This window comes from Physella acuta, unplaced genomic scaffold (assembly GCF_028476545.2).
Source record: "Physella acuta isolate Inbredline_101_S28 unplaced genomic scaffold, ASM2847654v3 ptg001347l, whole genome shotgun sequence".
Classification (NCBI taxonomy): domain Eukaryota; kingdom Metazoa; phylum Mollusca; class Gastropoda; family Physidae; genus Physella; species Physella acuta.
The window spans coordinates 52453-79833 of NW_026732862.1; the positions used below are offsets into that span (position 1 = coordinate 52453).

Consider the following 27381-nt stretch of genomic DNA (forward strand, 5'->3'; position numbering starts at 1 on the left):
TAAATGATATAGAGCGAATGTCTAGAACACTGCGACATTTCACATAGTTTAGCATGGAACACAACGTCACAATGAAGAGAGACTGCCTTTGTTGGTTTTTATGTACAGGCCTATGTGGTGCATATAGGGGTCTGGGTTTTGATTATATGTGTTATGTGGTGTTATGTGTGTGTGTAAGTGCAGATTATTTGTGGAATTTATATTGTGTATCTAAGGTTTGATTATGTTATGTTATGTGGTGTATAGTTTGTTAGTGTATGATGTGTGTCTAGGCTTTGATTCTGTATATATAATGTTGTTTTTATGTGTGTGTCTAAGCTTTGATTATGTGTATGTTGTGTCTATATGTGTAGGCCTATCTAAGTTTCAATTATGTGTATGTTATGTTGCGTCTATGTGTGTGTTTAAGTTTTGATTATGTGTATGTTGTATATATATATATATATATATATATATATATATATATATATATATATATATATATATATATATATATATATATATATATAGGCATATCTAAGTTTTAATTATGTGTATGTTATGTTGTGTCTATATGCGTAGGCTTATCCCAGCTTTAATTATATGTAAGTTATGTTGCGCCTATGTGTATGTCTGGCTTTGATTATGTATATGTCATGTTGTCTATACGTGATCATCTGATATTTATTATGTGTATGTTCAGTGGTCTCCATGTATGTAAAGTTGCCTGTTTCCATGGTCACCACTGTCTGATTCCAACTTTTCTATCAGGATCTGCTATGTACACCCAACACATCCACATCAGATTCTTGGACTGTCCAGGCACCCAACACATCCACATCAGATTCTTGGACTGTCCAGGCACCCAACACATCCACATCAGATTCTTGGACTGCCCAAGCACCCAACACATCCACGTCAGATTCTTGGACTGTCCAGGCACCCAACACATCCACATCAGATTCTTGGACTGTCCAGGCACCCAACACACCCACATCAGATTCTTGGACTGTCCAGGCACCCAACACATCCACATCAGATTCTTGGACTGTCCAGGCACCCAACACACCCAAATCAGATTCTTGGACTGTCCAGGCACCCAACACATCCACATCAGATTCTTGGACTGTCCAGGCACCCAACACATCCACATCAGATTCTTGGACTGTCCAGGCACCCAACACATCCACATCAGATTCTTGGACTGTCCAGGCACCCAACACATCCACATCAGATTCTTGGACTGTCCAGGCACCCAACACATCCACATCAGATTCTTGGACTGTCCAGGCACCCAACACACCCAAATCAGATTCTTGGACTGTCCAGGCACCCAACACACCCAAATCAGATTCTTGGACTGTCCAGGCACCCAACACACCCAAATCAGATTCTTGGACTGTCCAGGCACCCAACACATCCACATCAGATTCTTGGACTGTCCAGGCACCCAACACACCCACATCAGATTCTTGGACTGTCCAGGCACCCTACACGGCACCAAGCACCAGCCTCGCTTTGTTATCCTTTCTGACCCTGTGGTCAATGTGGCAGTGGAAGTAGAGTTCTCTTACGTCCAAGACTTTACCCCATGAGAGGTCTGAGTAACTGTCCAACCATCTTTACTTTCACTTAGGTACTCACGTGCTTCACGCGGTTTCAAACCCAATTCGATCTAGAGACCTAAGGGTCTATTAACCAACCACACCGTGCAGCCTTGTTTTTTCTAGATAGGAGTTCAGCCACAGACATGTTAAGTCTTCAAACCCAAATGTCTTAGTGTAGTATTGATATGCTCTAGCGGAAGATCATCTTTCAAAATTATTTAACATAAGAACTAATTCGTCTGTACTAATATGCATGCTGCAACATACGTGGAAAATATTATTGTACTACGATAACAAATAATGGTTGGATGAAAGAACGTACGACTTCTAACTCGAATGTTCGAATCCCGTGTTCATAGAACGTCACCGAGTCCACCCAGCTCAGGTGGGTAACGGATTCACGTTAAGGCAAGTAAAGGCATAGTGCTGACCATCCTATTTTTTTAGTCGCAGAAATAGGTAAAATAATTCATGACTTTTTTTTTACAATGTTGAAACTATAATTGTAACTCCAACAAATGTTGAAACTATTATTCAAACTGCAACAAATGTTGAAAAGAAACGCCCACCACTGCCTTAATAAATGCATTTTTTTTCTCCCGTAGCCAATCAGGACCCAGAATAAAAATAACGTGAGGTCAAATAAGTTGCCTATACAAGATGGCGGCGTGCCAAGGTCGCGCCGACTCCACCTCCCAATCCAAACGTTTCAGGGTCCCGTCAGATCGATGCGCGGACGTCTAGAGGCTCTATTTATTTTCTACGCGTTAAAAAAAAAAAAAAAAAAACTCCGTTAGTGAGGCCTGATGACGTAGGCAATGACCTTTAGCTTATTCCATGGAGTTGGGTTGTTTTTTTTTCACCAATGAAGCGTTATAAAAATAGGAATTTAAAGTTTTTTTTTTGTTTCGTGTAAAAGTTTTATTGGGATTGTTTGTTGAGTCAGAGTTATTTTTAGCATACTTTTCTTTTTGGCCACAAGTGTTAAGAGCTTCTGCTTGCCGTAGCCATTTTATAATGCCGAGACACATAAGCAGGTAAACACTACTGCACCTATTTGTATACGTTATTAGACAACCAAAATGTATGTAAAAATATAAATTACAAATATATGTAAAAATGTATACCACAAAATTTTTACCGCCCCCCCCCCCCCCCGAACGAAATGAAATTTATATAATTTATATAGAAAATATATACTTTTAACAGTGTCCGCCCCCCCCCCCCCCCGAAAATTTCAAGTGCCCCCCCCCCCCCCGGAGAAAAAAGTCTGGAAGAAACACTGCACCCAACTCTGATGGGTACCTAACTCACGTTAGGGAAAGTAAAGGCTGCTGGGCATAGTGCTGACCACACTATCTCTTCACATGCAGAGGTCACAGAAATAAGTGAACTCTACTTCGCTTGCCCTATAAATCGTCAGGTTTGAAAATGGAACTTTTACTTTTTTTACTTATGCTCTACCATTCAACCACGCCATTCCATAATATATTATCAGAGTCCTGATTGTTGCATTCTTTAAAAATCACCGACTTAAATCACTGGATTACAATGTCACAATGACATTCTAGTATATTTTTTTTTAAATTGTCTTTTGTGTTGGGCTTATGAAAGCCCGTGGGAGCCAGGTTTAGCTGTGGCAAGGACTAGACTATTAACGGAATTACTTGACGTGGGTTTTCCAAATACCCGGGGCCAAGGGTAATCAGGCGGATGGGGGATGGCTAATCCCAGCATCCAATCACGTTGACCCGGAAGCTGTCGCATGAGCACGTGACATTACATGACACGGATCCTCTCGCCTGCTGACTAGTGTTAGTTGGACTATCAGATCCGGGTTGGTGTTGGGTTGTTTTTTTTTTATTCGGAAAATGTTAAACTGTAAGCTTTATTAGCTTGGTTATCTTCAGATCACGTGACCCTTAATATCCTTAAGACTTTTTAAGTACCTGGGATTTTACCACAAGGTCAACCAACCTAGATTGGTTTTCTTGGGTGTCTTACACGGCGTTTAAACTTGCGATATGTAGGCCTATAATACACGTGTCTAGAAAAAACAACTTCGCAATAAGTGAGTAGCCCCCCACCCCCCCCCCCCCCCCCACCCCTATACATGTTCTGATAAAATTAACGTATGGCGTGTATAGTATACATGTCGCAAGTGTAAACGCGGTGTGTTAGTAAAGCTCCCTTTCATCTAATTGCTTTGTTCATTACCTATTGCGTAACAGCCAATCATATTATGGCTTATTGATTGACACATTTTATAACAGCCAATAAAAGAACAGCTTCCAGTTTCTTTTTTGTTATGTACCAGCCAATAATTGAATGGATGGACACAACTTTAATCAATAAAGATGTTGATTACCTTTCAAGCCCATCTTGTTCAGATAGCCCTAACATCACCTTTCAAGCCCATCTTGTTCAGATAGCCCTAACATCACCTTTCAAGCCCATCTGAGTTAGAAAGCCCTAACATCATCAAAGCCCATCTGGGTCAGATAGTCCTAACATCTTCACCTTTGAAGCCCATCTGGGTCAGTTAGCCCTAACATCATGACCTTTGAAGCCCATCTGGGTCAGTTAGCCCGAACATCTTCACCTTTGAAGCCCATCTGGGTCAGTTAGCCCGAACATCTTCACCTTTGAAGCCCATCTGGGTCAGTTAGCCCTAACATCATCACCTTTGAAGCCCACCTGGGTCAGATAGAGATAGCCCTACCATCTTCAACTTTGAGGCCCATCTGGATCAGAAAGCCCTAACATCAAAGCCCATCTGGGTCGGGCGGCCATGACACCCTCAGCCATTGAATGTGTCTCACTAAAGTCAAATACCACTCAGATCTTTTTTAATGATAATCAATAAATCAAGACAATGTTTTCAATTTGAAAATAATTTAATTCTTTAATAAATTAGACTATAAATACATACATCTAAATGTCAAGCAGACATCAAGCAAGGCTCAAGCATACAAGCGTCCATCTTAAAAATGATTGGTTCAACATTTATAAAAATTAGCATAAAATAAAACATCCCACACGTAGGCCCTGAACACCAGAGCCTGCGTAATAATCACAACAATCACACAGTTGAACCATTCAACAGGAACAATCACAGCGAGTATCTGACAAAAACTACAATCAAACATCATTAAATGTTGCTAGTATCTTATTCTGACACAAATTGCCTAAAATTTAGAAATGTTATTTTTCTTTAAAAATAAAATAAATTTAAAAAGTTTCTAAAAATAAAAAAATCAATGTTTGTGAAGAAAACTTAAACAGGTCTGTGATATTGAATCTAAAATTATGCTTTTAACTATCAAGTAGTCTACTTTACACTTAGAAAAATATGGCTAGGTAACTTCATGGATTTACATAGTACTATATAAGTAGGGTAGACTACACATAAAGTTGGTTAAACTAGAACTGGCAGTGTAAACATTCACTCTCTGATCTCTAATACTTGTTGGCCCATCAGAGCTTTTGCTGGTGGAATTGGTTGGATAAATATGAACACAAGTAATGCTTAAATATCATTTGGAATACAAGATCTGCTAGCGCAGAGTATTTTAGAACTTTATTTCCTAGAAATAAATATTGTAATTTTAAAATATCATGTTAAATGCTGACTTCCTTGGAAATTAGTAATTTAAAATAGATATTTGTTGCTGGTGAAGAGTAACATTTTAAAAATTATTTTGTGTTATTTTGTTGATGGAATAAATTTGTTTAAATAATTGAAGCAGAGTTGATTGAAATTATTTTTTAAAAAAATGGAATCTTACCAGATTTGTGACACAATATGATATGGTCGGGGTATTTTTATCTGATAAAATATTTTGAGATTTTGTTGAGGGTGGAATGTTGCGGGAATTTTCCTACTGTAGAGAGAGTTGGTTCATTATATGAAACAGGATACGGTGTCATGCGTATGAATCTTTGATGTGAAGAAATGAATATATTCCCAAGCTGTTCAATAAATTAGAATATATTTACACAACAATTTACAGTTACTTTTTTGCAACAAATAAAACTTAAATAAAAACCTAGATACTAAATTAGAAGTAAAAATATTTAAGTAACATTTATACAAACAAAAAATATTAGAAGTAATTAATAAAAAAGAATAATTTAAAATCCACCTTACGTTCCCTTACATTAGAGATCTAGATGAAGGAAAGTAAAAATATCAGAGTACCATTCTTACACAATTGTTATGAAATATAAAAACGGACCATTGCATTAGCATAAACGTGTTGCATTAACATAAATTTGCATCCACAGAGATTTCTAAGAAACGACAAGTTGATTAAATTTACAAATCAAAAGTAATTTTCAGTGCCATTGTTACGTAAAACGTAACAGGGTAATGTTGAAGATATATTATAATCAAGCATTTATGACATTGGTTTTTTTTTTATTATGTAAAGATAAATAGTGGAATTTTTTAATTAGTGAGAGCTGACTTGCCGCTATGGTGGTAATGTTAATTTCATGTTAATGATGAAGTGGACAGTGTCAATTAAAGAGATCAGACACATTAAATTAATCATGGCAAAAATTGGCAGATCTACAACATTCAACTTTCAAACCCAGCATTCAACTTGCACTTGTGTGACGCAGAAGCATATCATAGATAGCAATTGCGTACACATTACAACTTTAACCAATAATTACACATAACATGTAGTCGTATCATATTCCAAAAAGAAATCATAGGCATATTTAGTTCTTAAACTCTGCTCAGTTCCCGTCCTTGTCTTTGAAACCTGTGTGGCGCAACCATTTTGATTAACGTAGCCACATTTCTGCTGATGCAACAGTCCGGCCCACAGCCAAAAAGAGCCAACTGGCAAATCATGTTGACCAATCAGAAATCGATCGCCAAACTAGTATCAGCCAATCACAGACTGCACTATACCTGAATTATATGTATTGTTTATCACCAGCGCTTCAACATTTTAACAGGTGTCCAGGTTTTTTTAGCCAATGCAGCCAAAAGTCAACAGTTGCTAAGCAACTTAGCAAACTAAAAATAAACAGTTCCTATGTCTTCTACTCCCAGGTACAACAAACAGGCATACAGTTTTTTTTTCCTCCTGGCACAGCAGAATAAATTACTCATCAAGTTCATATTCTCTTATGTTCCTTTCCCAAAATACATTTAAAACTGTATTCTGTTTGTGAAGATATGGTGAACATTCGTTATCTTCAAAATGTCAGCCATCTTGATAAAATTTTCAAAAAAAAAAAAAAAAAAATTTCCAGTCACAAATGACTATGAGGCATGAAGGTGGTGTATGGGTAAAAATTGTCATAAATGTACTAGTGTTGTTTTTTCTTGGGGCTAGAGACTGGTGGACATGTTCTGGAGGAGTTCCTTGAGCAGTACTTCCATGTCCGTGTTCTTGCTGATGTGCTTGCAGAAGAGGGACTCGAACATTTTGCTGTTGGTGCCGTAGAGTGAGGGCAGGCACATGAGCAGACGGGAGTAGTGCATGACGTCCTTGGGTCTGCTGACCCGCACGTGCTGCTGGAGGAGCTGCTGGACGACTGAGTTGAGCTGGTCAATCGTCTCTGGGCAGGAGAGACCTACATAGCCTGGAGAAGGAAAAAATTAAACATTGTAAATAAAATGGTTTCAAAAGCCAAATCTAAAATTTACATGAAAATATCTTTACATTTCTTAAGTCATACAGTCCGGGTCAGTTATTTAAAAAAAAGAGGTCTTTAAAAAAAAATCGAAAAAAAAAGTCTTCAAAAACCTTGAAATAAAACACCCCAAGAAAGGCCTTGAGAATCTAAAGGGACAGTTTAAATGGATTTGTTTGCCCCCTTGTGGGCAGCTTGAAAATATTTACTTTTAAACATCGGTTTCACCACACTGCATTAGCGAGCCAGCTTGAACTAGCTTTCAACCCTTTTTATAGTTGTATCCAGGACCTTGTGCTTTTTTTGTGTACATGCAGTCTTATTTTGGCCGCACTAAACTAATTTAGACTGTTTGGATGGGCCCTGCTCGGTGGCTGAAGAATTTAACAAACACACAAAGATGGCTGAAGGACAAGGTCATGTGACATGGTCACAGCCAGGAATAGAAACAAAAAAGATGAAATTAGCCACAGGAGCTTTCAAGTTCAGCCGCGGGAGGTTTAAGGGATTGTCAAACCAAGCTGTATGAGGATAACTCTTCAGTGACCAAAAATAATCAAAGGGAGATAAGAGTGGACAGAGCTTTCCCAGCCCTTATGTCCACGTTCTTTATTTAGAACAAGGACACAATCCATAAATGGGTCTTCTAAATTTGTGCATAATAAATCAGAATAGAAGACTACTCAAAAACAAAATAACAAGAGCAGGATTTAGATATTTTACTTTATATAAAATGATTTAAATTCAGGACGAAAACTAGCTCATTTGAGATTTATATAAAGGTGTTGTTGTATCATATAACTGTTTGTGTTGACCTATTTTTCTAAATGTAGGCAATATGCTGATGACAAGCAAGTAGGTTATCTGATACGCTGCCAACATCGGGACGACTCGAGATAAATTACTGTTACAGTAAAGGGTGCTAAAGGGTTAAATGCTACACACGACCCCATCTGCTATCGGCTATTGCACAGATAATATCAAGGACAACTCCGTTGTCAAACAGAAACGAAAAATCGGTACATGCATATTATCTCCCTTCGATGAATTCGCCTAAAATTATCTCCCTGTATTTATCTTCCCTACATAAAATAAACTGCGTAACCCAACCAATCGCTTTGCTTCTATATTTATTACATACAACAAATATATATCAACACACCTACGTTTTTATTGGGGTGTAAATATAGAGCCGCGTGCATGTCACGTGAACAAGTGCACGGGCAAAAGTGAACGCCGAACGAGACGATCCCGCGTCGATTAAACGCCGGCTCGTCTGACCTCGTTTTCCCTGCCCCCGTGGGGTCACGGCTTTAATTTGTTGAGGCTGACTTTTAAATCGCCATTAGCTTCAACGCTGTCGAACGAGGGAGGGGCGGGAGTGTTAATGACCAAATCGCGTGGGAGTTATTGACGTTTATCAAAAGTTTCCTCCTTACATACAAAGCAATATATTTTGGACAAGGGGCTTATGGATAAATTGTTAACCCTTTTGTTTATTTACAAAGGTTGAATGAAAAGGGGAGGTAACTGTGTATATTATTACTTGTATGACCACACACACTATTAAACCCGCGGGCAGCCCCCGCTGCGTCTCGGAGGATGGGAGGGAGGGGGGAGTGTCAGACCTTGAACTCTACCTGAGTACACACGCGTGGTGGGTACCAAGGCAGAACGTTGACCTATCTCCTTGACCAGCGGCATCTCCCCCCCCCCCCCCCCTCCCCTAACCAAACCACCGTAACGGCCGGGTCACGTCGCTCCCGCTAAGGGTCAAGAAGTCGCACGTTTGACCCCTGCTGACCAAACCTAAAAGTGACCGCATGGCCGCCTCTTGTTCATCCCTTTAACCGGATAATGTCATTTAAAAAACAGCAAGTCATCGCGTCCTGATTAAGTTGGCCAGGTCACCAGAATAAAAAAAATATTTGATAAGGTTGTTTTAACTTTACCTGACTTTTTTATTTATTTTTATTTTTTTGTGTATTTTTTTTTTGTTAAGTCTAACTTACCAGTCTAACCAGATACATATTTTAACACTACCTGACAGTTGGTAAACATTGACCTTTGTTCTACGTGACCGAACCCAACTAACTGGCTAGTCAAGGGCAGACCTTCACCCCTAGACCTAGTTCTAGAGTGGTTATTCCTACTGCCACACTTTGACTTCTAAATCCAGTCAACTTTGTCAGATAGCCTACTAGTCATGTTAAAACATTGTCAAAATATTTATTTCTATCATACAGGTGAGTGTATATATATATATATATATATATATATATATATATATATATATATATATATATATATATATATATATATATATATATATATATATATATATATATATATATATATCAAGGTAATATGGGCAGATTCTTACCTGCATTGAATAGCACCAGCATTCTAAGGAATTCATATTCTTTGCTATCTACTGACATTTGTTGGCATTTCTTGATAAATGTCTGCACACCCTCCACAGATTTCATGGTGGGCTCATCCTGTGACGGACTGGACTCAACACTGGACGAGTCTATTGTCGGGATGGGGGTGACGGCAAACTGGAAGTTGCTCTCGGCCATGTAGAGCAGCATCAGACGACTCCAGGAGTTGAGGGTCAGGGTGACCTTGTCGTTGTGGGACAGGGAGGAGAATTCTGGGATAGATTTGGCGAACTGGACGATCTTAACTAGCCAGTCTGATACCCGGGCGCTGACGGGGAAGAGATTTTTCTTGGCTAGCTGGACTTTGGTTGTGCCGGTAACCGGCGTCCTGGGGTAGGAGTCTGATGCGGGGGATTCACAACCTCGTTCTGAGCTCAAGTTGGGGGTGGAGTTACTGAGCCCTGTGGAGTTTGAGAAGTGTTTGCCGACGCTGAGCAGGTTGCGGAGGAGGGAGAATTCTTCTCCTTGCTGGCCATCGCCTGGGCTTGGTGGAAAACTGTGCATAGACGGCGAGCTGGAAGATGTGAATGATGATGACGGAAGTGTGGACAGGAACTCGGAGGAGACGTTAAATTTAGCCGGAAGTGATGAGGAGAGGACGGGGGAGGCGTCGTGTTTAGAGGAGGCGTCCAAAAATGCCGAGACGGCTGTTCTTTTTCTGGATGTTTTTTTACAGCTAAGGTCCATAGGTTCGGTCTGGACGTCTGAGTCCTGGGACGTGTGTGACTCGTGAGACTGTGGCCGGGGGCTGTAGCTGAGGGAACTGTGGTGGCTGGGGCAGGGGCTGGGGACGGGCCGGAGCAGGTGGTGGTGGAGGTGGTGAGAGTCTAGCTCCATAGATGATGTGTGAGGGGAGTAGAAGGACGACATGGTAGGGGAGGTCGACAAGGATGAGTTTGAGGACGACGCCGATGTGGCCAGGTGCGAGTAGGCGGCGGGGATCTCACCCCTCAGCACCGACTGGAGGGTGGTGGCGTGGCTGGTCACGTCCATCATGACGCCGTGTTTGGAGTGGATGCGACCCGCCCGCTCGGGGGTGGGGGTCCTGGAAGGGGTGTTGGCCTCGAAGGAGTAGCAGGAGTAGACGTCAGAGGGTGGGGTGAACATTCGTTGCATACCAGGTGCGAACATGGCAGAGGGTTGGGAACCGTAGAGCGCCCCTGGGCGGTGGAGCACCTCCATTAACTTGGGGGTGTATTTGTTGAGGTCGGCTGTTAGAAGGAGGAAAGAAAAATATCGATTAAAAAAAAAATTACCAAAGGACAAAAAAAAATTGAAGAGATTAGACTATGCCATTTAAAAAAAAAAAAATTATTTTTTGGGTCTAAACATTTTTTTAAAATAAATTTAAGTCCCTAAAACAACTAACTAAAATTATGCTATTTTTTTAAAAATAAAAATACTAATATTAAAGGTCACGTGATAAGGTTATTAAAATTACTACAGAAGAGATTAATTAAACTGGAACAGATACACCTAGATCTAGAGTATGACTTATTATTTATCCACAAATAATTTGTGATAATAATTAATTTTTAGTGATTGGTACTGGTCTAGATTTATTATATATATTATAGGGACTATATATTAAAATATTATCGTATAGGCCTAAGTTATAAATGCGCACATTGGCCTATATTTTTTATTCAATTAAATCTAGATTGATCCAGACCTAGATCTAGATCTTTATTACAAAAAAAATTTTTTAAATATTTGATATCTTAAAAATAAGGCAAAATAAATTGATCAAATAAAAAGACTGTAATTTTGTAATTAATGTGTAATTAATATAATTCATAATTATTTTAATAACAATTATAAAATCATCTATTTAATAACAAAGTTAAAGTTGAACAGGTAAGACAAAATAACTTACGAAAAAAAATTAAAGTATATTTCCCTCGCGAGAAATAAAATCCGTTAAGTCAGAAACACAACAACGAATTTGTATCCTATAACTTTTTCAAACAGGTAAAACTCCCAGCAAGAAAGTCAAACGTAAATAAGTGCACACGATGAGACTACCATGCCGAATGATCGGTGTGGAACGCAAGTAAACTATTTTAACAGTGACCGTCCCTCGCTCTCGTGACGAAAAATAAAGTGCAAACCCAGTTCACGGGAGAAGCAGCCAATCGGCTGTCACGCGGCGCGGGGCCGCAAGCCCTCCTACTTCTAGTCTGCTTCGCTCGCACATTTGCATGAATGAGTTTTTTCGGTCATGACGCAAATGGTTGGGGATATTTTTATCTCACTCGCACGAGTCTACTGTTCGCTGAGAAGGCAGCGCTAGGTCGTTGGCTCGGCTTCTCTCCCTTCCCGACACAGTTTTTTCCCCGCTCCCCTACCCCCGCTGGTGTAGCCAAGGACGAGACGACTTTCGCCGAGAATATCCGAACCGCGCCGCGTGCGTGTGTGTGTGTGTAACGCACTCGGGTCGATGCAGTTGTCTGCAAGGCAGTGTCCTGCCCCCATTCCCCGCGAGACGCGAGTCTATTTAAAGTAACAGTCGCGCTATCCCGTGGCCTTAAAGCTACAGTTTTTCCACGACCGAGGCCATGCGAGGGCACTTGGTGACTCGGCAAACCGACCTTGCCCAAACCAATCGCTGAACAAGTATTGGTCGAGCTCGGCAGACCAGGAAAAGGTTGCGTGGTTTTAATTTTAGAGGTTGTCGGTGCGTCAAATACTCTCTAGACTCGCCTGTTTGGTATAAAAAAAATACTTTCTAAACGTGCCCAAGTTAGAGGTCAAATATAACTTGAAGCCGCAAAATTAACTCACTTGATTATTTCTTTTTTTTTAATCTAGTTATATAACTTGGCGGCCCGTATCTTTTAACAACGGTGATTTAAGGACAAATTTAACCTCAAATAGATGACCACGATCATTAGATAAGAAAAACCTTGACCCCTATGCAGTCACTATTTAAACAAAGTATGTTTACCTTTGTAACCTATTGAAAAAAAGATCCTTATAGACTATTGGTTAACTTGGGCGGGATGACGGAGCGAAAAAATCTTTATCGGCGATCGTCCCATGTGTTTATTTTAAATCCGCTATTTGAATACTGGCTTACCTGAAGCCGTGAACTGAAAGGTGTATCAAAGGCCAACCCGCATGTGACTTACCTTGAACCGGACTATTTTTAACTGACCGAAATAATGATGTCATCGCGTGCTTAGTTTTAACAAGCTTTGTCATTTATCTAAATATTTTTTTTTTGTTTTTTTTTTAATTAATATTTTTAATTAGGCTTACTAATACGCTTTGAACAATTGAATCACTAATATCGGTAATAATTATAATCGTCATCGATAAATCGATTTTTTAAATTTATTTCCAATCCCTAAATATTTACGGGGGCGTCTAGGATCGAATTAAAAATTCAAAAATTTAAATAGAACTACCGTTGCCAATATGATTCGTCATTTCAAAAGCCAACGTCAAATGACGTCAGGCAAATTTTTCCGCCCAAAACGTGACGCAATGACGCGGAATGTAAACATGTTATGCGGCTCGTCCGGCAGGTAACTCCAGCCACTCAGACAGGGGCGGCAATCCCATCTCTGCCAAAAATAAATTGTTTGTCCGAATTTAGCATGGAATATTTTTTTCCCATTGCCCGTTCTCCTCTACTTGCGGTACACAAAACAACTGCGACGGAATTTTAAAAGTCCGTTTTTTTTTTAAACTTCGACCATAAATCTTTTTCACCAATCATCTTTAGCTAAGTACTAACGCACTATGAATTTAAAAAAAAGTAATACGTCAATTATTTTTTTAACCAATGAATCAAAACAGGGATCATATACTGGAACTCAGGGGGGGGGGGGGATTTTTTAAGGGGACGTCGGGGAAACAACACCTACCCCTCGCTCCACCCCCACGCGGTAAGGTCATGTGACCAAGTTTTAAAGTCACTTTCACGGTTTGGACAGGGAAATGACATAGTTCACTGACTTCACGCGACTCCAGTAGTGTCATAAGTAGTGCTTATTCCTGTATCGCTGCGGGGTGGGGAGGGGGGCTTTTGATGAGTGTGGGGAAGGGGCGGGATTAGTTCGAGTACTTTACACATGAATACGTTGCTGCAGGCTATTTGACAGGTGAGGGCGTGACACAAGGTGAACCCACGTCAAGGTGAACCCTTGACAATTAACTAATGATAAGTGAACTTCTGTAATATTAAAATATTTTTTTTTTAAGTAAACACTCACACAAGTTAACTTTTATTTGGATCACTAAATTTGTCCTCAAAACGTGTTTTACAGTTTAAAAAATATTGATCTTTAGCTGTAAACTGTAATCGTAGTTTCGTTGGTATAAAATAGGTCTAACGATGTAAGGGAAATAACCCGGGAAATTTCACATTTATTATTTTAGATTATTACAATCGCTAATATTTTCCACCAAACAGGGACATGGATTTTTTAAAATTAACCTAGTGTCTACTTTTTAACCAGTACAAAAATAAAATATGGTGAAATAATTTGTGTCAATTAATTATTTAAACGCGTATTGACTAATAAACTAATAATACACTTGATACATTCTTCAAAAATATAAATAAGAGACCTATCCTAGTTTTTTAGCTGTAGAAAGTTAACTGATTTGCGTTATTTAATTAATTATATCTAGATATATAGATTTAGATATGGAATCTAACTTCTTAGGTTGGTTAATGGTTGTTAGTAGATCCATCATTTAAAAAAAAAAAAAGATAAAATGTTAGACCTTAGGCCTTAGTAGTTACTAGTAGTTAGAGCCTTAGATATATTATATAACTATATCCTAGATCCTAGATCTAGAATCAAGTTAAATCGAATATTTTATTAGATCTAGAGTCTAGAACTAGAATCAAGATTCTAGATCTAGATCTAGATCTAAATTCTAAATTCTAAATGATTCAATGTAGATCTTTCTACCTAGATCTATAAAAATACTAGATCTGTCTATAAAATAATATTATTTAATATTATTGTTTATTGTTTGCTTTAATAAAATATTAATTTTAATTAATTAATTAATAATTATTAAAGTGATTTTAATTAAGTCTAGTACTTACTTGTATTTTCTTGACACTGGTTTTGTTTTGATCCAATTAGTTATCTTCAGAGTCTTCTGTTTCTGATAATATCCAATATATCCTTGCTGTTTTTGCTTGAGAAATAATTGTCCTTCAAACACTGAGAATTAAATTACTTTATAATCGATATTTCTAGAACGGGTATCGAATATAAACAATCTGACAACAAGAAAACAAACTCGGGTGTCACAGCGAATGTCAGGTAAATCTAAATGCGGCAGTTCCAGGCAGTCAAGAATTGTTGGTTTTTTTTTTTTCGTTTTAACGGAGAGGTCTGCATTCAGGTATTTGCGTCATCAAGTCTCACCTCGCTGGCTTTTTTTTTTTATTCTTCTTTCTACGTAGGGCCGGGCTCGATACCGCTTGGCTGAGCGAGTTCTCTACCTTGCCGGCTTCATTGAGAACTAGGTCAAAAAAATACTCTAAACCTTGAGGGGGCGATACGTACAAAAACAGGGCGGGGCTAACTCCAGCATAGTGCTGACGTCATGACCTTGAACGCAAACAAAGGCACGTGTTAGTAGGGGAATATTTTTATTTCAGATTAAATCAAACGTTTTGTAGCTTATGTTTATTTATACGTAAATTTAATTAAAATCCAGCTTTATTAATAAACCTGTATTTTATTTAATAAATATTTTGTACAGCAAGTTAACCTTTCTCTTAATTTGGCGCAGTTCACAACGCACCAAGGGCAAACGACGGCCTCACGGCATTCGACGAAAAACTGGGTTAGGGGCGGAGCTTAGCTCAAGGATACCGAAAATAACCGTCTGCGTCAATAGCGTTGTTTATCACCTTAATCAATCAATCAACAATGCGCATTAAATCCCATTTGAAAACTAAATGTTTTACCAGTAGCTTCTTAAATTAAAACACATTTAAACGTATTACTTTCACTGAAGTTTTGAGAAAACTTAGAGGGGAAAATAAGAGACTGGAATGTGCAAAGTTTTCGCTGACCCGATCGCATGTTACAGTTGGAAACTAGGTCGACGACCGGAGGTATTGTGGGAGCGGGCTAAAAAAAAAGTAACCACCACCCAGCCACGCTCAATTCGAGGCGAGGCGTAGCGTTGCAGTGTGATGTAACAGACAGAAAGATTTCTAAGCCAAGGGAACTAACCAAGAAATTCACATTCACCTTGAAAAAAAAAGCATTACTGAAGTTGTCAAGCTAATAATATCGTGTTGTTTATTTCACGAAGAATATTTTGTTGCACTTTACATTAAAGTTCTGTTTAAAACTCAGATTCCCTAAACGTTTTTCAAGTATCTATTTATTTATTTTTAATTAGCACTATAATAACCTGTCACGATAAGGGTTTTTTTTGTTTACAAATAGAAAAAATACATAGTACATTGTTTTTAAAAATCTAATACTTATGCTTAGTAAATACCATTTAACTTCTTAATTCCAAGGCTGTAAATTTGTTTCCTAAACCTAAACTTTAATTAAATCGTATTTTAGAACTTGTAACACTAAAATATGTTGCTGTTGACGAGTAGGCTAAGTGCTAAAGAGTTACGGGACTTGGTTGTTTACTGGAGAAGTTTATTTTTGTTTATTTTGGTTGTAATTGAGTTTGGCTCTTGACAATTTTAAATCTATTTTTTTTTTATTATTTGAAACCTGAATTTTAAAAAAAAATTTATTTATTTGAGTAGATTGATTTTTTTAAATGAAACAAACCTAGCATATAACTTTAATTATCTATTTCTTTTGAAACCTTTTTTTTTTTCAAATTTTAAGCGTTTTTTTTTAGTTATTGAACGGTGACAAAAACCGTGTACAACATTTTAAAATAATATCGCTATGCTTCAGTGAACGTCAAGCCATGTAGGTATATGGACTGTCGACACGCTGTACTCCACACGTTTCTCAATCAGGAATGGAGAAGAGTATGATTCAGTCCTGGTGTATCAGTTCCATTTCTCCTACTACTCCAACAACCACCACCCCCGCCCCACCACCACACCTTCCTCCAATACCACACGTTCCTTCACCACCGCCTGCTAGCCACACCTCTCCACCATTACTATCCCCCACATCCCTCCCTCTACTGACACCTTCACACACCCCCACACTCATCCAACAACATCCCACACCCCTTCTCTACCAACACCTTTACACACCCCCACACTCATCCACCAACATCCCACACCCCTTCTCTACCAACACCTTCACACACCCCCACACTCATCCACCAACATCCCACACCCCTCCTCTACCAACACCACCACACCCATCCTCTACCAACACCTTCACACACCCACCCCACACTCATCCACCAACATCCCACACCCGTCCTCTACCAACACCACCACACCCCTCCTCTACCAACACCTTCACACACACACCCCATACTCATCCACCAACATCCCACACCCGTGCTCTACCAACACCACCACATACCAAACATATCCCTCACAACACACACATTCGCCCTACATCCCTACTCCATACACCTCCCCATCCCTCAACCGCCCCCCCCTCCCAACTCCACACACACTATCATGTTCATTCTATTTCCTCCAACCCTCCTGCCTCGCAACATTGCACACAAAACTCCTCGCTTCATCAAACAATTTTATTATTGCTTAATTCCCCGACCCCTCTACACATAAAACAGCCCACGCTTAATCCTAATGACATTTCAATTAACCATTTGTTGTGTCTACGGGTAGAGATCCCAGTTAGTGGATAACATACTAGGTGGATGACCCGATTATTGGATAGCTGGATACGTGGGTGCCTAGTGACAGACCACGGATGCTGGGTTGTATGCACAAGATGGAGGTCGATATGGTTCTACTTATGAACATAAAAGCTAACCTTGTACTCAGTGCATTCCTACTCAGCCATCTCGCATCAAATATTCATGTGTAGTTCTACCAGTCCAGCTTTGTGCCATACTGAAAATGGCGTGGGTGTTTTTTTTTTTTTTTTTTTTTTTTTTTTTTTAAAGCCTGGCTATTGAGAAGAAAATGTTAATTAATTAATGTGTACAGTAAAGATATAGAGCATCGCTGTCTAGTTATACATTTTACCACGTGCACTAATTAAATATTTCTTTCATTGGTTTACTACACACACACACCCATTCACCCAACCATTAACGCACACACAGAAACTGACAGTGAATGTTATTGATATTTCATTGAACAGGATAATGGGTCTTCTAATAGAAGCATTGAGTTTGTGGATGGTCAAGTATTGAGTTTGTGGATGGTCAAATATTGAGTTTGTGGATTGTCAAGTATTGAGTTTGTAAATAGCCAAGAATTAAGTTTGTGGATAGCTAAGTATTGAGTTAGTGTTTATTCAAATATCCGATTGTCGCATACCAAATTGGTCGATGGATAGGCAGTCAGACATGTACAACGACAGATGACGAATGACGGACGCCCATAGCTTCATGTACAGGGCTGTACTGTAAGAAAAAAATGTATCATGCTGAGTACTACACACACATAGTACATTAAATATTCATCACTAGCTGTACTGTAAGAAAAAAATGTATCATGCTGAGTACTACACACACTTAGTACATCAAATATTCATCACCCGCTGCACTGCCCGACTTTGTAGTTTACTCTGACGAAGGCGGGTGGGGTGGGGCAGAAGAAAAGAGAAGGGTTGTTTGTGTGGTTTTTTTTTTTAAAAAAAACGCCAATAAGAAAGAAAACTAGTTATGGTTAAGATAATTTAATTCTAATTGCCCACTAATGACTAAACTAAAGTTGTTGTTTTTGGTTGTTGTTTTGGTTGTTTTTTTTTTTTTTGCCTCAGACGTGAAATATACAGCGTAAGTTTGCCTTGCATGTTCGCTTTAGTACAACAGTTTTCATCATTGGCTTGTGAGGACTGATACAGACTTACAATAATAATACTTTTTTCTTATATGTAGCCTATTTTCATACATTTAAGATGGCTTAATTTTATATAGATCTAATTCAAAACGTCTAATTTCAATTATTATTTTTTAAAACTGAAAAACCAAAGTTTTTGTAAACTATAGAAGGACAAATGGGACCGTATATCCATTGATGATTATCTTTTCATTAGGGAATTGTGATACAAAGAAAATAAAGGGCATGTTAAAAGATAAGATTTTTTTTTTTAATTCGCATGCACTAAATAGGGTGCAATATTATACAAACGTAGTAATTTCACAAGGAATGTAATATTAAGATTTAATTTTATGAAAGAAAAATATTTTTTGGTGCAATGGAATTTCTTTGTATTTTTACAAGTTCTGTGAACTTAATTATGGGTTGTCTCCAACTGTTTAAATACATTTTCGAAATGGGAAATAACTTAAACATAAAATTTATCAAATTGATCGCACTGTGTCTAAACAAATATGAATAAATTACTACATTGACTATTTAATAATAAAAAATCATGTATGTAAATGTACATTTTAAGATGATTAATATAGTGGATGCCAGTTTTTATACAAATTTGATATAATACTTGTATATGAAATTTCATCAACCTAGCTGTACCGGTACTCAAGTTATCGTGTTCACAGACACATACGTACAGTGGCGTAGCGAGGTCGGGTGTCACCCGGTGCGGCACTTAATGGTGCCGCACCCACCCCCCTCAAGTTTTCGATTTGCACCCGCCCCTCAAACTTTCTATGTGCACCCCACCCCCCTCAAGTTTTTCTCTATATATTTTGCTATTTTTTGCCTTGGTGTCACCCGGTGCGGTCCGCCGCCGCCCCCCCCCCCCCTCGCTACGCCTCTGCGTACGTACACACACACAGAGAGACATACGGACAAGATTACAAAACTAGGTTTTTCCGACCCAGGGAGGAGTAAAACGTCGAGATTTTAAAAAATCTCGATTTTTTTTTTTTGTGCACGATTACAATACTTTCTCTTTAGGCTACTTCGTATACGAGACAGTAAAAATAAGCTGATGGCGTCAGTGCTCACATTATTATAGTTGACAAACCATTCATTATTATTATTCTCAAATGTTGAAAGTTCAAAAAGGCAAACAAAAATGTTGGAGAAATATTTAATACAATCTAGCTCAACCCAATTATTGATTGAATTTAGATATTTTTTTTTAATTTTATCACTTGACTACATATAGGGGAAAAGCAGCTTAAAGGTTGTGTTGACACAATTATATATATATATATATATATATATATATATATATATATATATATATATATATATATATATATATATATATATATATATATCATATTCCCTGCCTACGTATCTAGTCGACGTATCTAGATTTCGTGTTTTTTGTATCCACTGATATCCGGATATGTTTGAAAAATCCTGATAGGTCTATTTTCTTTAACCGGATATCATTCTCTGGTCAGATTGCGACCTTATTTTGTCGCTACCGGACCTGTTTTCTCGTTTGAGATCTGGACATGTTTACAGGCTGAACACCAACCCTCGACACCAACCCACATGCCGGACAAGGTGAGGAATTCCGCTTTTATGCCTGGTTAATCCCGCTTAACCACGCTCAAGGTGGAGAAATCGTATGTCGGGAAATCCTCCACACCGCCTTCTCCCCCGCCCCTTCTTCACACCGCGTTGAAAAATAACAAAAAACAACCTACAAAAACTATTTTAACGGGAAACAGATTTCACCGTTTTAATTATGTAGTTATAATTAACATCGCTATTTATGTTTGTTTGTACCTAGATTGGGGATACTTTTCCCGAAAGTCTGCCGTATTGTTGCTAATAAACACGTGAATCGTGAACTAGACCGCGGCAAATATGACGCAAACCTTATGCTTTGTACTTTAAGAGTGTGAAAGCTTGTTTTTCTTTCATAACATGTCTTGGTAGGGCTTCCCGTACTGTTCTGGTGGGTTTAATTCATTAAAGTGGTTATTATCGTTCTAATACAAGTGTTTTTGTATAAGTGGGTTCATAGTTCAGATTTATTATTACTGCTTTATGCATAGAAGTAGTATATTAGGTCCCTTTTGGTTAGTATTTTTGGCGGAGGAGCGGAGGCGCAGGCGCAAAGGTTATATAGTAAAATACTCGGGAGGAGCGGAGGCGCAAGGCGCAATGACATATAGCAAAATACTCCCAGCCTGGCGCTGAGGCTGGGTGAGGAGCGAAGGGTGAAGGCGCAAAGACATATAGTAAAATACTACGCCAATTGGTGTTGGCGGAGGAGCCGTAGGTACAATGAGATATAGTAAAATACTCCCAGCCTGGCGCAGAGGCTGGGTGAGGAGCGAAGGGTGGATGTACAATGACATATAGTAAAATACTCCCCCACCCTAGGGTGGCGGAGGAGCGGAGGGTGGGTCACCTTTTGGTGACCTTGTGACGTAATCAGTGACATTATGACGTAATCATTGACCTTGTGACGTAATCATTGACCTAGTTACGTAATTTTAATGCGTTTTTTAATGAGTTTTAATGAGTTTTTTTTAATTTTAATTAGTTTTTATTAACGAGTTACGTAATTTGATTATTTGTTTACTTTTTTAATTGTTTAATTTGTTGTTTACTTGTTGTTTAATTTAATTACTTTGTTTATATTGTGTAATTTTTATTAACGAGTTACGTAATTTGATTATTTGTTTACTTTTTAATTATTTTTATTGACGAGTTACGTAATTTGATTATTTGTTTACTTTTTAATTATTTTTATTTTGTTTATTTTTAATTTAATTTAATTTTATAATTAGATAAATTATTATTAACTAGTTACGTAATTTGATTGTTAATTACTTTTGTTTATTTATTTATTTGATATATTTCTTTTCTTTGATGTATGGTATTTAAAATAAAAGACACTGTTTATTTGATTGTATGTATGTTTAATAGTAAACGGATAGGGGTGTTGGTGGATGAGAGGGGGAGTAATGATGGGGTTTGAGGGTAGGGGTGCGCTAGCGTGTACTTTGTGAATAACATCCATTAACCAGACATGTAACAGATGTTACGTATCGATTCACCAGCAAAGTTTTTAATATTGATCGCACCCGTTGGGCCATCACAGCATGATGTCCCGCCTAATTAAATTTTGTTACGCATCGTCGATTTTATGTGTTGTTCACGGAAGCGAACACCGTAGGGTCCGGTGTTTAATGAGGTCCATTAAGCGCGTCTCCGCGTTAAGTGTGGTAACAGCTGTACCACTTTAATTGATTTTTCCCCGCTCGGTTACTAGAGTGAGAAGCCATCACGTAACAGCTGGTGCTGTAATTACGCCGAGTAAGGACATTGGTTGTAACTATTCGCTTATAGCGAGGTCAGCGAAAACCGATCGATTTGTCAGCTCCGTGAAGCCCTTAGGTAACAGCTGGTGCTGTAATTAGTCACGGCTCTCGGCTTTTTTCATTAGATTACAGCTGTCCATGAACTATGTTCACATATCGTACGCCCGGTCATTCTTTGATCAAATTAAAAATTTTTGTTTCCACATGTCCTACGAACCGCCCCTGCTATGTATGAAAGATTAATGGTTGTAACTATTCGCTTATAGCGACGGTCAACGAAAACAAAATATATTTAAGGGTCGGAATTTTCTTTCAACCACCGTTAAATCAGGTTTTGAGACGAAACGAAGTCTCGGTAGGTTCGTGCTTTTTAATGGGCGACAGGGGCGACTTAGTGCGTTGGTACGTAAGGTATGCGGGGGTAGTCATGTTTTTTACAAGTCTGGAAAAGTAATTAAGTTTTTTATGACCTTTCCGATTTTTTTTTTTTTGGATCTGACTACCATTTGACCACACTGAGCCAGATAAATTTAACAAATGTTCAATACATAGTCGCTTATAGTAACATGGGTGAGGGGTGTAAGCAGGCGGGTGACGGTGTGAACAGGTGATTGAAGGGTGAGCACGTAGGTGAAGGGGTGAGCAGGTCGGTGAAGGGGACAAGCGTAGGAGTAAAGGATATATAGTAAAAGATTCCACCACCTAAGTGAGGTGGCTTTTAATTTTAATTTTTTATTTTATTTTTTTCATTATCTGTTATGTTAACTTTAAGGTTCTATAACTCTATATATTTAAATACATTTTTTGATTCAACCGAGTTTACTCCCCCTAACGTAAGTACATGTAAAGAGGGATTTCCTATAGATCTGTAATGAATTAGGCCTTTTTGACTATGACTTGTTGCCCAGGTGTTGACATGATACACTTTTTTGAGATACATGTACACACACACACACACACACACACACACACACACATGAGCGCGCGCGCGCGCGAAATTCATACTAGGTCGGTAAAGGCGGAGAGAACTTATAGGTATACATTATCATGGCGACAACAAAAGCGACCCTTATTTTATTTACATGAAAGCGTGTTTTCCAAAAAGTCTCACCAGGCCGTTGTCATTTTCGCAGCGGGGTTTATTTTAAGTGCACCCCGTGCACGATTGTTTACATTTTAAAAGAAGTATCACGTGTCTAGAAAGGAAAGACAACTGTTCTAAAATTAGAACAGCCTTGTCTACAGACACGAGTATCGTCCCTTGTGAAAAAATTCGCGTCAGAATCCTTAACTAAACAGTCAATTTCTTTAACAAGTTAAAAAATAATTTAGGAAGACAAGGGTTAACAACATTAGACGCCATCGTTTTTGTTTCCTGTGACAAGGCTCAATACACTTTTGTATTTTATGTCTCAAGTAGAGGGGTGGGATATTTTTTCTTTGTAAGCGTGTTGTAAACAATAGGTAGAGGAAGCGATTACTAGATAAGAGGGGAGAGAACGTGACGTACATCGCGATATTTGAAAACATGGTGATGTTTAACCTCAACCAAAAAAGGCAATGAACCTAGAAGGAAGACGAATATACATCTTAGTCTTGCAGCAGATTACCTTCCCATGTTCGCTTTAGTATTACAGTTTTCATCAAACTTCTTTTTCACTTGAACTTCTTTAATTTTTAAGAAAGTTTACATAAGACATTACGTCTAATTACAATTTTTTATTTTTACCACTCAATGTATTTTCTTTTTCTATATCTTACATTGTCATCTTAATTTTTGATCACCTGAGTAAAAATTTGCTTAAGATTATAAAATTCAAGTTTTAAAAAACAACAACGTTATAGTACGTCGTGTCAAATGACACACCGTTTAAAATGTCTACATTTAAAGTTCACCAAAATAATGACGTAAAAACTAAATATGATATGACGTTAGCATACATATCATTCAATCTAATCACTCTAAAGTACAAATCAATAATTTTGATTGATTAAGGGGCTGGGTAAGTTATTCTTATCGCTATTCGCCCTTCCCCTTCCCTTTGTCCACAACCCCTTTCCACTTCTCCCATCCCTAACCTCAATACCAACCGCTAGATACACAGACCGTACCACTACCCATTCTATTCCATTTAAGAGACAAAGGCTGTATGACAATCCTACAGACAAATATTTATTCAACTAATATCACAACCCCCTAGAAACCACTCCAACAGACTGGGATACATAACCTGTAGACACCACTCCTCGTTGAATATCTCTTGCACCCTACCTACATCGACAACTTTGTCCGCCGCCCTCACCCCCGTCCCTAAACACCTGCTTGATAAACAGACCGTACCTCTACCCACACTATTACTTGGACAGACAAAGGACAAAGTAACAGACAAATATTTATCCCCCTTCGTTTACTGTCACAAGTGACAACGTTCCCATCTAACTCCGAAACATCCATGTACCAATTTTGAAACCTGTCTTGTTGAAAACAAAGACCGTCCTACTCTAGTGTAAACGCTACCCCGACCAACTCCGAAACAGAGATGGCCCCCGTTTGAAACCTGCCTCGGTGAAAACAAAATCCTTCCCACTCTAGTATAGACTCGGCCCCTAACACTTCCAAAACATCCCTGGACCAACCTTGAAACACCCCTCGGTGAAACCCAAACTCCCCCGACGCTAGTTTAAACTCTTCCCTCATCACTTCAAAAACATCCCTGTACCAACTTTAAAACACGCCTCGGTGAAACCCAAACTCCCCCGACGCTAGTTTAAACTCCACACCATTCGATTCCAAAACATGCCTGTAACAACTTTGAAACCGGCCTAGGTGAAAACAAAAACCATCCCACCGTAGTATAGACTCGGCCCCTAACACTTCCAAAATATGCCTGTACTAACTTTGAAACCACCCTCGGTGAAAACTTCACCGACCCTAGTATGGACTCTACAACTACCGATTCCAAAACATGCATGTTCCGAGTTCAAAACCAACCTTCACCGACACTAGTATGAACTCGGCTACCAACAATTCCAAAACATGCATGTTCCGAGTTCAAAAACAACCTTCGCCGACACTAGTATGAACTCGGCTACCAACAATTCCCAAACATGCATGTACCAACTTTCCAACCTGCCTCAGTGCTAACAAAATTCCCCGACCCTAGTATGAACTCGACTGCCAACAATTCCTAAACATCCATGTACTAACTTTGTAACCTGCCTCGGTGAAAACTTCACCGACCTTAATTTAACTCTCCCTAACAATTCCAATGATGCATGTACGAACTTTGTAACCTGCCTCAGTGAAAACACCCCCGTCCCTAGTATGAACTCGGTTACCAACAATTTCAAAACATGCATGTTCCGAGTTCAAAACCAACCTTCACCGACACTAGTATGAACTCGGCTACCAACAATTCCTAAACATGCATGTACCAACTTTGCAACCTACCTCGGTGTTAACAAAAACTCCCCTGACCCTAGTATGGACTCTACACCTACCGATTTCAAAACATGCATGTTCCGAGTTCAAAACCAACCTTCACCGACACTAGTATGAACTCGGCTACCAACAATTCCTAAACATGCATGTACCAACTTTGAAACCTGCCCTGGTGAAAACTCCCCTGACCCTAGTATGGACTCTACAACTACCGATTCCAAAACATGCATGTTCCGAGTTCAAAACCAACCTTCACCGACACTAGTATGAACTCTAGACCTACCGATTCCACAACATACATGTTCCGAGTTCAAAACCAACCTTCACCGACCCTAGTATGAACACGGCCCCTAACAATTCCAACGATGCATGTACCAACTTTACAACCTGCCTCAGTGTTAGCAAAACTCCCCGACCCTAGTATGAACTCGACTGCCAACAATTCCTAAACATGCATGTCCCAACTTTGTAACCTGCCTCGGTGAAAACTTCACCGACCCTAGTATGGACTCTCTACCTATCAATTCTAAAACATGAATGTACCAACTTCGAAACATCCCTCTGTGTTAACAAAACTCCCCCGACCCTACTATAGACTCGACCCCTAACAATTCCAAAACATGCATGGTCTAGATTCGAACCTGCCTCGGTGAAAACGTCACCGACTCGTGTATAAAATCTGTCCCAACCAACTCCAAACCTTCCCTGGGCACCCGAATAAAAATAACTCACCCAGCCCCTTAATCAATCAAAATTATTGATTTGTACTTTAGAGTGATTAGATTGAATGATATGTATGCTAACGTCATATCATATTTAGTTTTTACGTCATTATTTTGGTGAACTTTAAATGTAGACATTTTAAACGGTGTGTCATTTGACACGACGTACTATAACGTTGTTGTTTTTTAAAACTTGAATTTTATAATCTTAAGCAAATTTTTACTCAGGTGATCAAAAATTAAGATGACAATGTAAGATATAGAAAAAGAAAATACATTGAGTGGTAAAAATAAAAAATTGTAATTAGACGTAATGTCTTATGTAAACTTTCTTAAAAATTATAGAAGTTCAAGTGAAAAAGAAGTTTGATGAAAACTGTAATACTAAAGCGAACATGGGAAGGTAATCTGCTGCAAGACTAAGATATATATTCGTCTTCCTTCTAGGTTCATTGCCTTTTTTGGTTGAGGTTAAACATCACCATGTTTTCAAATATCGCGATGTACGTCACGTTCTCTCCCCTCTTATCTAGTAATCGCTTCCTCTACCTATTGTTTACAACACGCTTACAAAGAAAAAATATCCCACCCCTCTACTTGAGACATAAAATACAAAAGTGTATTGAGCCTTGTCACAGGAAACAAAAACGATGGCGTCTAATGTTGTTAACCCTTGTCTTCCTAAATTATTTTTTAACTTGTTAAAGAAATTGACTGTTTAGTTAAGGATTCTGACGCGAATTTTTTCACAAGGGACGATACTCGTGTCTGTAGACAAGGCTGTTCTAATTTTAGAACAGTTGTCTTTCCTTTCTAGACACGTGATACTTCTTTTAAAATGTAAACAATCGTGCACGGGGTGCACTTAAAATAAACCCCGCTGCGAAAATGACAACGGCCTGGTGAGACTTTTTGGAAAACACGCTTTCATGTAAATAAAATAAGGGTCGCTTTTGTTGTCGCCATGATAATGTATACCTATAAGTTCTCTCCGCCTTTACCGACCTAGTATGAATTTCGCGCGCGCGCGCGCTCATGTGTGTGTGTGTGTGTGTGTGTGTGTGTGTGTGTGTGTACATGTATCTCAAAAAAGTGTATCATGTCAACACCTGGGCAACAAGTCATAGTCAAAAAGGCCTAATTCATTACAGATCTATAGGAAATCCCTCTTTACATGTACTTACGTTAGGGGGAGTAAACTCGGTTGA

At 38.7% G+C, this 27381-nt stretch overlaps 2 protein-coding genes across 3 annotated transcripts; one reads left to right on the forward strand and one right to left on the reverse strand.

Annotated features, from left to right (window-relative positions):
- Window positions 1–750: 750 nt before the first annotated feature.
- Window positions 751–1542, forward strand: LOC131926843 (uncharacterized; the record flags this gene model as incomplete). Its single annotated transcript, XM_059282492.1, has 1 exon — window positions 751–1542. A coding segment is annotated over one exon (792 nt), but the record flags the coding sequence as incomplete, so codon positions are not given.
- A 3280-nt stretch (window positions 1543–4822) lies between these two features.
- Window positions 4823–15161, reverse strand: LOC131926841 (photoreceptor-specific nuclear receptor). Of its 2 annotated transcripts, none has more exons than XM_059282491.1 (3): window positions 14754–15161; window positions 9625–10896; window positions 4823–7190 (listed from the first exon to the last, which is right to left on the reverse strand). In XM_059282491.1, exons 2-3 carry the CDS (start codon window positions 10865–10867, stop codon window positions 6937–6939), a joined length of 1497 nt encoding a protein of 498 aa, XP_059138474.1. In that variant the 5' UTR covers window positions 10868–10896; window positions 14754–15161; the 3' UTR covers window positions 4823–6936. The 2 variants fall into 2 exon arrangements, with proteins under 2 accessions (XP_059138474.1, XP_059138473.1); XM_059282490.1 differs by lacking the exon at window positions 14754–15161 and adding an exon at window positions 11562–11994.
- Between the last annotated feature and the right edge of the window lie 12220 nt (window positions 15162–27381).

What these genes read in the sequence shown, in the direction of transcription:
- LOC131926841 (XM_059282491.1), bottom strand. Translation starts at nt 10,867, where the DNA reads ATGGAGGTGCTCCACCGCCCAGGGGCGCTCTACGGTTCCCAACCCTCT. An exon ending in GCTGGTGCTATTCAATGCAG is followed by an intron (nt 7,191 to 9,624) that starts GTAAGAATCTGC and finishes TTCCTTCTCCAG; the next exon opens with GCTATGTAGGTCTCTCCTGC.